The sequence below is a fragment of the Centruroides sculpturatus genome, unplaced genomic scaffold (genome assembly GCF_000671375.1).
Source record: "Centruroides sculpturatus isolate CEXI.00-Female unplaced genomic scaffold, Cexi_2.0 scaffold131, whole genome shotgun sequence".
NCBI classification, from domain to species: Eukaryota; Metazoa; Arthropoda; class Arachnida; order Scorpiones; family Buthidae; genus Centruroides; species Centruroides sculpturatus.
In genome coordinates, this window is record NW_019384439.1 from 554,089 (window position 1) to 567,389 (window position 13,301).

The 13,301-nt window shown below is 26.8% G+C and overlaps 2 protein-coding genes across 2 annotated transcripts in view; both read right to left on the reverse strand.

Annotated features, from left to right (window-relative positions):
* Positions 1-841: 841 nt before the first annotated feature.
* Positions 842-5,981, reverse strand: LOC111620105 (serine/threonine-protein phosphatase 5-like). Its single transcript, XM_023361957.1, has 11 exons — positions 5,833-5,981; positions 4,681-4,802; positions 4,385-4,450; positions 4,215-4,313; positions 4,013-4,118; positions 3,883-3,943; positions 3,140-3,221; positions 2,981-3,068; positions 2,702-2,921; positions 2,557-2,638; positions 842-1,843 (listed from the first exon to the last, which is right to left on the reverse strand). Exons 1-11 carry the CDS (start codon positions 5,942-5,944, stop codon positions 1,787-1,789), a joined length of 1,095 nt encoding a protein of 364 aa, XP_023217725.1. The 5' UTR covers positions 5,945-5,981; the 3' UTR covers positions 842-1,786.
* Positions 5,982-7,314: 1,333 nt separating this feature from the next.
* The window catches only part of LOC111620104 (serine/threonine-protein phosphatase 5-like), an 8,376-nt gene continuing 2,389 nt past the window's right edge, over positions 7,315-13,301 (reverse strand). Inside the window, exons 2-12 of the mRNA XM_023361956.1 lie at positions 12,306-12,453; positions 11,154-11,275; positions 10,858-10,923; positions 10,688-10,786; positions 10,486-10,591; positions 10,356-10,416; positions 9,613-9,694; positions 9,454-9,541; positions 9,175-9,394; positions 9,030-9,111; positions 7,315-8,316 (exon numbers count right to left, since the gene is read on the reverse strand). Coding sequence (XP_023217724.1) covers positions 8,260-8,316; positions 9,030-9,111; positions 9,175-9,394; positions 9,454-9,541; positions 9,613-9,694; positions 10,356-10,416; positions 10,486-10,591; positions 10,688-10,786; positions 10,858-10,923; positions 11,154-11,275; positions 12,306-12,453 — 1,131 coding nt within the window. The 3' untranslated portion in view covers positions 7,315-8,259. The remainder of the gene's footprint in view (positions 8,317-9,029; positions 9,112-9,174; positions 9,395-9,453; positions 9,542-9,612; positions 9,695-10,355; positions 10,417-10,485; positions 10,592-10,687; positions 10,787-10,857; positions 10,924-11,153; positions 11,276-12,305; positions 12,454-13,301) is intronic.

The following is a 13,301-nucleotide window of genomic DNA, read 5'->3' on the forward strand; positions in this document are numbered from 1 at the left end:
TGTTTTTTCACCTGTAGCCTGGAAGCTTTCGAGTTCGTTTTCGAGATTGTAGTACTTCTTTCGCTCTCTAGTATTCTTGATTTGTCTACCTTGGCTGCTTTAATAGCGGCATCAAGCTTAGAGCTCGATAATTCGGCAATTCATTTGGCTTTAATAATCAGGTTTATGAAGAAAAACTTCATACTTGCAGACTTTGTACTCGTTTGTATCCTTGCCCAATTTGCACAATCTGGCGTCAGGCATTTATTGAAGCTACCGGGCATGGTTAAAACTCAAGACAGCGTAAGCACAATTATTCCAGATATTACAGGTTCCGACAAGTAAAGAATTTTTATAGTCCTGCCACAAATAAGCTATATATTGATTATTGACCATTTGTGACATGCTATAACGAGCAAAAATTTAAAAAAAACTAATAGGTACTGTACGTTTAAAATTAATAAATACAAATGCATTCTGACAGTGAATGAGTTAATTATGCTTTCTATTTGCAAAATTCCTCAACCTTAACACAAAATAAGAAAAAAAGTGAATTTTTAAGAAATTTGCGGATTTCCCGGGTTAAAAAAACAACCGGGATCCCGGAATCCCGTTTGAGAAACCCTAGTATCTACCAACCAGATGATGATGTTACTAACTTTAATGTTTATGTTTCAGCCAAAGCCAGAAATAAATCACATGTACTGTACATTTAAAAAACAATGTACATTTGTTTGTAGTTTTTCATTTCCTTTTATGTTTGATCTTGCTAATTCAAAAACTCAGGATAGCGAGAGTGCAATATGAATTTATGGACTTTTCATTACAAATCTGTTTGAAATAATAGTATACTAACTACTAATTAAAAAATTAAAGAAATATTCTTTTTTTTAATAATTTTTATTTACAGAAATGCAAGATTTACTCGCATTTGTTGTGCAGATTTCTGCATAGCAATAATTAAACATAAATCGGTCGACTCAAATTCAGTCATCTGCTGGTGTTAAATTACACAAACGGACATATAAACACGGCAAAAAATAAAATATCTTGCAACCATAAGAAAATTTCACTTTAAAATATTACATTTTGCAAAAATCACAGTCACTATCCCTTTGGACGCACACTAAATTCGTATGATACGGTACAGTACATAGAAACTGCAACCGAATACAGTCGACAAAAAACAAAAACCACAAGTATTAACAAATGGGAAATGGTACAAAATTTAAATAAATATATGTATATATTTATTTATTTTATTAAAACTGCTCTTTTAAAATTAAACTGATATTCAATATTTTTTTTTTTTACTGAAAAATTGTTATCAAAATTTGAAAACAAACAATGAATTAAATTGTAAGTAAATTATTGAGTGTATGCTAATTACAAGTTCTCTCTTCTTTTCTTACAAATGAGGTGTATAATGCATTGACATGTAGGTTATAAAATTGTCAGAAAAATGTTTTAATATAGGATGATTTTTTAAGATATGCTTTCTATATATTAATGAAAAACTAACAGAATTTTATAAAAACAAAAATGTTGTTGTATGTAACAGTTTACCGAATTGCAATAGATATATACACATCATCATAGTGCATGATAAAATGATCTTTGTAGTGCCAACTAAGTTCCCATACATATTTTTGTTTTCATTAAATATTTTACTGACACCAACAGATGACAGAAACCCTAATTCAATGGACCTATTTATTTTTTTTTAATGATAGGCATTGATGAACGAATGATTTTCAGGCAGGATACTAGATAGGAATTAATTGTCCTAAGCACCTATGTATTTTTGTCACATAAATGCTAATAAATTGCTTGCATAGGCCATAGGTTTAACATTTGGATGAGGCTGAAAATAGAAATTGTTCATGATGTATCTTTCTTATATTAAATTAGAATACAGAGTGGCATTGACAATGTGAATAAGGAAAATTACCCCTATCACATTCAAAAAATACCCAAGTCAACCTACTCTCTTCTTCAGGAAATCATTTATGACTGATGTATTTTGTCCACTCCTTAAATTGTTTGACTTTCTCTTATGGCTTCTCCACCTCTTGGTTTCACAGCGTCCTTTTGCATCTCATTTATTAACTAAGTGCCGTGACCTGCCAGCTTGATAAATCTGTGAAATGCACCTAATTAAACATCATCATCCCTTTATTGATTATAAAGATTAGAATGTATACAAGCTCATAATGGAATGATGATTTTTAATTAGGTGCATTTTGGATTCTCACACTTTGTAACCTTTATAATTACAATATTAATGAAAAGGAAAATTTGATTCCTAAAGCTAAAATTTTGAAAAAATGCCTTTCTAATATTTTCTATTATAGAAAATATTGAGAGAATTGCAAATGCACAAATATATACTTGCAACATGCAAACAACTGAAGATTTCAAGAAATGGATTTAACATTAGTACAATGCTGGAACATCAAGATATTGAAACAATTAAATTTCTGAAATTACCCACCACAATTGAAAAATTCCCAAAACTGGGTAATTATCCATACATTGCCAATGCTAACACAAAGTTAAAAAAAGTGTGATACTTACTACTGCACTATAAGTTACAAAATTTGGTTTCAGATCTCTTCCATTCATAGTTATGAAAGCTCCTTTATTTCCCATTGTGTCACTAAAACCAAAATTAAATTAGCGACTAATTTAAATTTGAAGAATGCCTATTGATAAGACTTACCAATAATTTGGAGCCGAAAATACAGTTATGCATTTTCCATCGTGCATGACTTCGTAACCTTCCGCTTTCACTTCGTGACTACGAATAATGTAATCTAAATTATTATGAGTTATAAACTTTTTGGTAACGTCAGGACCAAACTGGATTCCAACACCCCTCTTACTGGGCGAACGTCCCTTTTGTGGTTGGGGATCAGACCATAGTAATTCACACATAATACCTAAAAACAAATTCTCTTAAGTTGTATTGATCAATTCAAACAGATGCACTTTTACTTACCCTCTTCTGGTGGCTGTCTGTTTCTGTCTGTTTTTTCTATATCTTCTAATGTAACATCATCTTGAGAAAATAAACCACCGTGCATAACCTAATTGTTAAAAACTCATTAATTACAAAAATAACTACTTATTTATTTTTCTTTGCATATTTTTAACTTACCAGTATTTTTTTATTTATACAATATGCTAATGGAAGAAAATTAAATACTTCTGTAAATAATTCTGCCATCTGAGCAGAATATGTAATTATAGTTAAGGTTCTTTATCCTCTAATTAATTTTACCAGAAAGATTTATACAGTAGAGAGTCATTATCCAAACCACTTGGGGACCGGGGTTGTTCAGATAACTGATTATGTATGAAAAAATATATTAACCTATCCCAAATTGAAATTTTTCTCCGTTGCGTGTTGCTTCGTGTTGAATTTTCATCAATGTTAAGCCTAATGTAAACTTTTTAAAATAATAATCGTGGCTATTGTATCGTTAAAAATTATTTCTTTATTTTGTACAAACAAAAATATATTGAAAAATATAAAAACAAAAAAAAAAATACTTTAGAAGTTAATCTAGTATCAAAAAACATTCGATTCAGCACGACACACAGTCCTCAAAAAAACACTACACAAAAGTGCCAGTGCTGCCAGCTAAAAAACACACACCAACATAAAAAATATCGGAGTAGCCCAAGACATAGCCAAAGATTGCAGCACCACAGCACTAGCGGAAATTTAAACTTGCCAACTGGAACGCTTTCGGTTAACCGACGTTTCGGATAAACGACGCTCTTCTGTAATTTAAAAGTTTTATGATTTACAAATTAAAAACTATAGGTTATCTAGAATATGTAACAATCAAATGATCTTTTCATTCAACCTATTTATAAATTTAATTAAAAGGATATTTTGATCTGACTTCACCTTCAAACCCGTACATTTGATTCATTGTTTCACTTTCATGATTGCCTGAAAATAACAAAATTAATATTTAAATGTTACACAAATGTTATCTTAATAACATACATTATATCTTACCTCTAGACATGTAGAAATGATTAGGATAAAGCAATTTAAAACCAAATAATGTAAAAATGCACTCAACAGAAAATGATCCTCTATCAACAAAATCACCATTAAAAAGCTTTGGTAGGAATTAAGAAAAAAATTTCAGAATAATAATGTAAATAATACAGTAATATGTTTTTGTTTGATAGTTTTAAAAGCTTAAAAAAGATACATAAGGATTTGTTTCGGAAGGAAGTCCATTCAGTTCAAATATATTGAGCAAATCATAATATTGTCCATGAATATCTCCACAAACCGTAAATTTGCTATCCTGATAAAATATTTAGTATTTATGTTTTCTTAATATTTTTTATTTTAATAATTAAAATATCAACTACTTACTGGTGGAACATCAATATAAACTAAACTAGGTGAATTTTGAAATATTTCTTTTATATCCAACAGCATCTAAAATTTAATAATATAACATTGCTATTAATTAGACTTGTACAACTTAAATATTAAAATAATATTTTTTTGACAAAAGAAAAATTTTATTATTAATTCTGTAAATAAAAAAAACTGTTGTATAATTATTTTAATAATGTTAAATTGAGTTTTAATTAAATCATTTACTTAATAAATATTTTTAAATTTATTTTTTAGAACATTAATGTATGTTAATATATAATACTAACTTTATAAGCATATTTCCTATGTAATTTTTTCCCATCTTTAAAAGCAGATGTTAACTCTTCCATAAACTTTTTAGTTACTTTCCCATCTTCTAATTTTGGTCCTATGTAATTATCTTCTATTGCTAAAATAAAATTTGTAAAAAAAATTTAACTTTTTTTGGGATTAAAAAAAATTTTTTAATTGGATAATAAATGAATATTTATATAATATTCATTTATTATCTAATTACTATATTCAGAATAATTTAATTTTTATTTCAATGAATTTAGAGTGAATGTAAGAATAACAATTTTTGAATCTGAAAGAAATTCTTTTTGTAAAATGTTAGTTACTGTAAAATTTTAACTGAAATTTCACTATAATGAAAACAGGTTGTATATTGTATTGTAATTTATAGGTATAATCATTATCTATTTGTAGTATAAATTTATTCTTAACATTGATTTCAATTGACATATCAATAAAATAATTTCAGTATCACAAAATTTAAACTTTCATTAGCAAGCATATAGCTTGTGTATTTTTATAATTCTACCTTTTCTGAATTAGTTAATAAATATTGATCATTAAGACTGCACATAAAGAAAGCTAGCAATATTTTTCCATTTCAATTTATCTTAATGCTAGAATTGTAATATTGTTTTTCATTAAAAATTTTATTTCATTTCAGTAATTACAAAAGTTACTTTTTGTTATAATTTTAGAAAACAATTTTTAAATGGTAATTTTAAATTATTAAAATACATTTATTTTCTAAATGTCTATAACGTTCTGCTTTCTACCAATATGAGTCTATTGTAAATGTCTTGTTTTAATTATAATTAAGCTAATCTAATTAACAACATATTTTTACTTAGTAAACAGAAAAGTAATTACCACGATTTCATACAGAAGAACAAATTCATATAAACATAATTAGATTAATTTCCCAAATATAAATTAATAAAGTTTTAAATATAAAAATTATCATCAATATAAAAATAGCTACATAAATTATACATATACAGTACTATTAAAATAATTAAATTTAAAAAATTACTTAAATATAATGTTAAAATATTAGCAGTTCGTGATATTATTTAAAAAATGATATAATAAAGTTTTTATTTTATTAATAGCACAAAATATTAAAATTTGTCAGGTTTACTTACTCATGCTATCAAGATTTATATCATCAGCTACTGACTTTTTTGTATCATCAACAGCTATTGCTTTTTCAAAAGCTACCCTTCTAACTATTTTATTACATTCATTAAACTTCATTTTTGCATCTCTGTCATTGGGTCTTGCTTTTGTCACCTTGAAAGAAACAAAAAATAAATAAATAAATAAAATTTAATCAAGAAAGATTAAAAATGGAATCATCAATAAGTTTAGTTTACTAAATGAAAAAAAAATTTGCATTTGTTTTAATGCAATTTGGACCTTAAATTAAAAATGTACTGAATACAGAAAATTTAATCTATTTCATTGAAATCAAGGCATAAATTTAATTTTGGTAAATTACTTAATCATAAGATTAACAATTTTCTAAAATAGATAAATAAAAAAATGATGGGTGAAATTAAAGAATTTTAATATGTCAATTTGCTGCTTACTAAAATTATTCTCAATAGTCTAAACTGAATTATAAAGCTGTTTCTTTGCAGACACACTAAGGTGACATATATCAACACTTGGCAACTTATTGACTATTTATTCAGTTGGGACGCCTTTTACATTACGCGTTTCGGGCATTGGCCCCTCTTCAGCCAACATAAAACACAAACCACTATTGTACAGATGTCGTACAGGATGGACAATTTCATATTTCATATACAACTTGGAGAACAAACAAGGTCGACGATAATCATTGGAGAACAAACAGGGTCGTAGATAACAGCTTGACTACTGGGCTTTTAAATATGGCTTTCTTATAATTTACACAAAATTCAAATAAATAGATTGACAATTACAACATATCTTAACAATATTTGTTTTTACCTGTGGTTGATATTCGCATATTACACCGAAATTCATTCGATATTAGTTGTCGCCCTTTCTTTCCGAACAAAATTTCACAAAGTCATCTTAGCAATATTATCCAAACTGCCNTATTACAGGTTCCGACAAGTAAAGAATTTTTATAGTCCTGCCACAAATAAGCTATATATTGATTATTGACCATTTGTGACATGCTATAACGAGCAAAAATTTAAAAAAAACTAATAGGTACTGTACGTTTAAAATTAATAAATACAAATGCATTCTGACAGTGAATGAGTTAATTATGCTTTCTATTTGCAAAATTCCTCAACCTTAACACAAAATAAGAAAAAAAGTGAATTTTTAAGAAATTTGCGGATTTCCCGGGTTAAAAAAACAACCGGGATCCCGGAATCCCGTTTGAGAAACCCTAGTATCTACCAACCAGATGATGATGTTACTAACTTTAATGTTTATGTTTCAGCCAAAGCCAGAAATAAATCACATGTACTGTACATTTAAAAAACAATGTACATTTGTTTGTAGTTTTTCATTTCCTTTTATGTTTGATCTTGCTAATTCAAAAACTCAGGATAGCGAGAGTGCAATATGAATTTATGGACTTTTCATTACAAATCTGTTTGAAATAATAGTATACTAACTACTAATTAAAAAATTAAAGAAATATTCTTTTTTTTAATAATTTTTATTTACAGAAATGCAAGATTTACTCGCATTTGTTGTGCAGATTTCTGCATAGCAATAATTAAACATAAATCGGTCGACTCAAATTCAGTCATCTGCTGGTGTTAAATTACACAAACGGACATATAAACACGGCAAAAAATAAAATATCTTGCAACCATAAGAAAATTTCACTTTAAAATATTACATTTTGCAAAAATCACAGTCACTATCCCTTTGGACGCACACTAAATTCGTATGATACGGTACAGTACATAGAAACTGCAACCGAATACAGTCGACAAAAAACAAAAACCACAAGTATTAACAAATGGGAAATGATACAAAATTTAAATAAATATATGTATATATTTATTTATTTTATTAAAACTGCTCTTTTAAAATTAAACTGATATTCAATATTTTTTTTTTTTACTGAAAAATTGTTATCAAAATTTGAAAACAAACAATGAATTAAATTGTAAGTAAATTATTGAGTGTATGCTAATTACAAGTTCTCTCTTCTTTTCTTACAAATGAGGTGTATAATGCATTGACATGTAGGTTATAAAATTGTCAGAAAAATGTTTTAATATAGGATGATTTTTTAAGATATGCTTTCTATATATTAATGAAAAACTAACAGAATTTTATAAAAACAAAAATGTTGTTGTATGTAACAGTTTACCGAATTGCAATAGATATATACACATCATCATAGTGCATGATAAAATGATCTTTGTAGTGCCAACTAAGTTCCCATACATATTTTTGTTTTCATTAAATATTTTACTGACACCAACAGATGACAGAAACCCTAATTCAATGGACCTATTTATTTTTTTTTAATGATAGGCATTGATGAACGAATGATTTTCAGGCAGGATACTAGATAGGAATTAATTGTCCTAAGCACCTATGTATTTTTGTCACATAAATGCTAATAAATTGCTTGCATAGGCCATAGGTTTAACATTTGGATGAGGCTGAAAATAGAAATTGTTCATGATGTATCTTTCTTATATTAAATTAGAATACAGAGTGGCATTGACAATGTGAATAAGGAAAATTACCCCTATCACATTCAAAAAATACCCAAGTCAACCTACTCTCTTCTTCAGGAAATCATTTATGACTGATGTATTTTGTCCACTCCTTAAATTGTTTGACTTTCTCTTATGGCTTCTCCACCTCTTGGTTTCACAGCGTCCTTTTGCATCTCATTTATTAACTAAGTGCCGTGACCTGCCAGCTTGATAAATCTGTGAAATGCACCTAATTAAACATCATCATCCCTTTATTGATTATAAAGATTAGAATGTATACAAGCTCATAATGGAATGATGATTTTTAATTAGGTGCATTTTGGATTCTCACACTTTGTAACCTTTATAATTACAATATTAATGAAAAGGAAAATTTGATTCCTAAAGCTAAAATTTTGAAAAAATGCCTTTCTAATATTTTCTATTATAGAAAATATTGAGAGAATTGCAAATGCACAAATATATACTTGCAACATGCAAACAACTGAAGATTTCAAGAAATGGATTTAACATTAGTACAATGCTGGAACATCAAGATATTGAAACAATTAAATTTCTGAAATTACCCACCACAATTGAAAAATTCCCAAAACTGGGTAATTATCCATACATTGCCAATGCTAACACAAAGTTAAAAAAAGTGTGATACTTACTACTGCACTATAAGTTACAAAATTTGGTTTCAGATCTCTTCCATTCATAGTTATGAAAGCTCCTTTATTTCCCATTGTGTCACTAAAACCAAAATTAAATTAGCGACTAATTTAAATTTGAAGAATGCCTATTGATAAGACTTACCAATAATTTGGAGCCGAAAATACAGTTATGCATTTTCCATCGTGCATGACTTCGTAACCTTCCGCTTTCACTTCGTGACTACGAATAATGTAATCTAAATTATTATGAGTTATAAACTTTTTGGTAACGTCAGGACCAAACTGGATTCCAACACCCCTCTTACTGGGCGAACGTCCCTTTTGTGGTTGGGGATCAGACCATAGTAATTCACACATAATACCTAAAAACAAATTCTCTTAAGTTGTATTGATCAATTCAAACAGATGCACTTTTACTTACCCTCTTCTGGTGGCTGTCTGTTTCTGTCTGTTTTTTCTATATCTTCTAATGTAACATCATCTTGAGAAAATAAACCACCGTGCATAACCTAATTGTTAAAAACTCATTAATTACAAAAATAACTACTTATTTATTTTTCTTTGCATATTTTTAACTTACCAGTATTTTTTTATTTATACAATATGCTAATGGAAGAAAATTAAATACTTCTGTAAATAATTCTGCCATCTGAGCAGAATATGTAATTATAGTTAAGGTTCTTTATCCTCTAATTAATTTTACCAGAAAGATTTATACAGTAGAGAGTCATTATCCAAACCACTTGGGGACCGGGGTTGTTCAGATAACTGATTATGTATGAAAAAATATATTAACCTATCCCAAATTGAAATTTTTCTCCGTTGCGTGTTGCTTCGTGTTGAATTTTCATCAATGTTAAGCCTAATGTAAACTTTTTAAAATAATAATCGTGGCTATTGTATCGTTAAAAATTATTTCTTTATTTTGTACAAACAAAAATATATTGAAAAATATAAAAACAAAAAAAAAAATACTTTAGAAGTTAATCTAGTATCAAAAAACATTCGATTCAGCACGACACACAGTCCTCAAAAAAACACTACACAAAAGTGCCAGTGCTGCCAGCTAAAAAACACACACCAACATAAAAAATATCGGAGTAGCCCAAGACATAGCCAAAGATTGCAGCACCACAGCACTAGCGGAAATTTAAACTTGCCAACTGGAACGCTTTCGGTTAACCGACGTTTCGGATAAACGACGCTCTTCTGTAATTTAAAAGTTTTATGATTTACAAATTAAAAACTATAGGTTATCTAGAATATGTAACAATCAAATGATCTTTTCATTCAACCTATTTATAAATTTAATTAAAAGGATATTTTGATCTGACTTCACCTTCAAACCCGTACATTTGATTCATTGTTTCACTTTCATGATTGCCTGAAAATAACAAAATTAATATTTAAATGTTACACAAATGTTATCTTAATAACATACATTATATCTTACCTCTAGACATGTAGAAATGATTAGGATAAAGCAATTTAAAACCAAATAATGTAAAAATGCACTCAACAGAAAATGATCCTCTATCAACAAAATCACCATTAAAAAGCTTTGGTAGGAATTAAGAAAAAAATTTCAGAATAATAATGTAAATAATACAGTAATATGTTTTTGTTTGATAGTTTTAAAAGCTTAAAAAAGATACATAAGGATTTGTTTCGGAAGGAAGTCCATTCAGTTCAAATATATTGAGCAAATCATAATATTGTCCATGAATATCTCCACAAACCGTAAATTTGCTATCCTGATAAAATATTTAGTATTTATGTTTTCTTAATATTTTTTATTTTAATAATTAAAATATCAACTACTTACTGGTGGAACATCAATATAAACTAAACTAGGTGAATTTTGAAATATTTCTTTTATATCCAACAGCATCTAAAATTTAATAATATAACATTGCTATTAATTAGACTTGTACAACTTAAATATTAAAATAATATTTTTTTGACAAAAGAAAAATTTTATTATTAATTCTGTAAATAAAAAAAACTGTTGTATAATTATTTTAATAATGTTAAATTGAGTTTTAATTAAATCATTTACTTAATAAATATTTTTAAATTTATTTTTTAGAACATTAATGTATGTTAATATATAATACTAACTTTATAAGCATATTTCCTATGTAATTTTTTCCCATCTTTAAAAGCAGATGTTAACTCTTCCATAAACTTTTTAGTTACTTTCCCATCTTCTAATTTTGGTCCTATGTAATTATCTTCTATTGCTAAAATAAAATTTGTAAAAAAAATTTAACTTTTTTTGGGATTAAAAAAAATTTTTTAATTGGATAATAAATGAATATTTATATAATATTCATTTATTATCTAATTACTATATTCAGAATAATTTAATTTTTATTTCAATGAATTTAGAGTGAATGTAAGAATAACAATTTTTGAATCTGAAAGAAATTCTTTTTGTAAAATGTTAGTTACTGTAAAATTTTAACTGAAATTTCACTATAATGAAAACAGGTTGTATATTGTATTGTAATTTATAGGTATAATCATTATCTATTTGTAGTATAAATTTATTCTTAACATTGATTTCAATTGACATATCAATAAAATAATTTCAGTATCACAAAATTTAAACTTTCATTAGCAAGCATATAGCTTGTGTATTTTTATAATTCTACCTTTTCTGAATTAGTTAATAAATATTGATCATTAAGACTGCACATAAAGAAAGCTAGCAATATTTTTCCATTTCAATTTATCTTAATGCTAGAATTGTAATATTGTTTTTCATTAAAAATTTTATTTCATTTCAGTAATTACAAAAGTTACTTTTTGTTATAATTTTAGAAAACAATTTTTAAATGGTAATTTTAAATTATTAAAATACATTTATTTTCTAAATGTCTATAACGTTCTGCTTTCTACCAATATGAGTCTATTGTAAATGTCTTGTTTTAATTATAATTAAGCTAATCTAATTAACAACATATTTTTACTTAGTAAACAGAAAAGTAATTACCACGATTTCATACAGAAGAACAAATTCATATAAACATAATTAGATTAATTTCCCAAATATAAATTAATAAAGTTTTAAATATAAAAATTATCATCAATATAAAAATAGCTACATAAATTATACATATACAGTACTATTAAAATAATTAAATTTAAAAAATTACTTAAATATAATGTTAAAATATTAGCAGTTCGTGATATTATTTAAAAAATGATATAATAAAGTTTTTATTTTATTAATAGCACAAAATATTAAAATTTGTCAGGTTTACTTACTCATGCTATCAAGATTTATATCATCAGCTACTGACTTTTTTGTATCATCAACAGCTATTGCTTTTTCAAAAGCTACCCTTCTAACTATTTTATTACATTCATTAAACTTCATTTTTGCATCTCTGTCATTGGGTCTTGCTTTTGTCACCTTGAAAGAAACAAAAAATAAATAAATAAATAAAATTTAATCAAGAAAGATTAAAAATGGAATCATCAATAAGTTTAGTTTACTAAATGAAAAAAAAATTTGCATTTGTTTTAATGCAATTTGGACCTTAAATTAAAAATGTACTGAATACAGAAAATTTAATCTATTTCATTGAAATCAAGGCATAAATTTAATTTTGGTAAATTACTTAATCATAAGATTAACAATTTTCTAAAATAGATAAATAAAAAAATGATGGGTGAAATTAAAGAATTTTAATATGTCAATTTGCTGCTTACTAAAATTATTCTCAATAGTCTAAACTGAATTATAAAGCTGTTTCTTTGCAGACACACTAAGGTGACATATATCAACACTTGGCAACTTATTGACTATTTATTCAGTTGGGACGCCTTTTACATTACGCGTTTCGGGCATTGGCCCCTCTTCAGCCAACATAAAACACAAACCACTATTGTACAGATGTCGTACAGGATGGACAATTTCATATTTCATATACAACTTGGAGAACAAACAAGGTCGACGATAATCATTGGAGAACAAACAGGGTCGTAGATAACAGCTTGACTACTGGGCTTTTAAATATGGCTTTCTTATAATTTACACAAAATTCAAATAAATAGATTGACAATTACAACATATCTTAACAATATTTGTTTTTACCTGTGGTTGATATTCGCATATTACACCGAAATTCATTCGATATTAGTTGTCGCCCTTTCTTTCCGAACAAAATTTCACAAAGTCATCTTAGCAATATTATCCAAACTGCCAATTTACATAGAACATACTTAAAGCAATTACATTAATTGTACAAACTAGTAATT

Excerpts from the sequence above, each read along its gene's own strand:
- LOC111620105 (XM_023361957.1), bottom strand. The coding sequence starts at position 5,944 with ATGAAGTTTAATGAATGTAATAAAATAGTTAGAAGGGTAGCTTTTGAA. Across the intron at positions 4,803-5,832 it reads TATAAATCTTGATAGCATGA|CAATAGAAGATAATTACATA; the intron begins GTAAGTAAACCT and ends ATTTTATTTTAG. Across the intron at positions 2,922-2,980 it reads CAGACAGCCACCAGAAGAGG|GTATTATGTGTGAATTACTA; the intron begins GTAAGTAAAAGT and ends ATTTGTTTTTAG.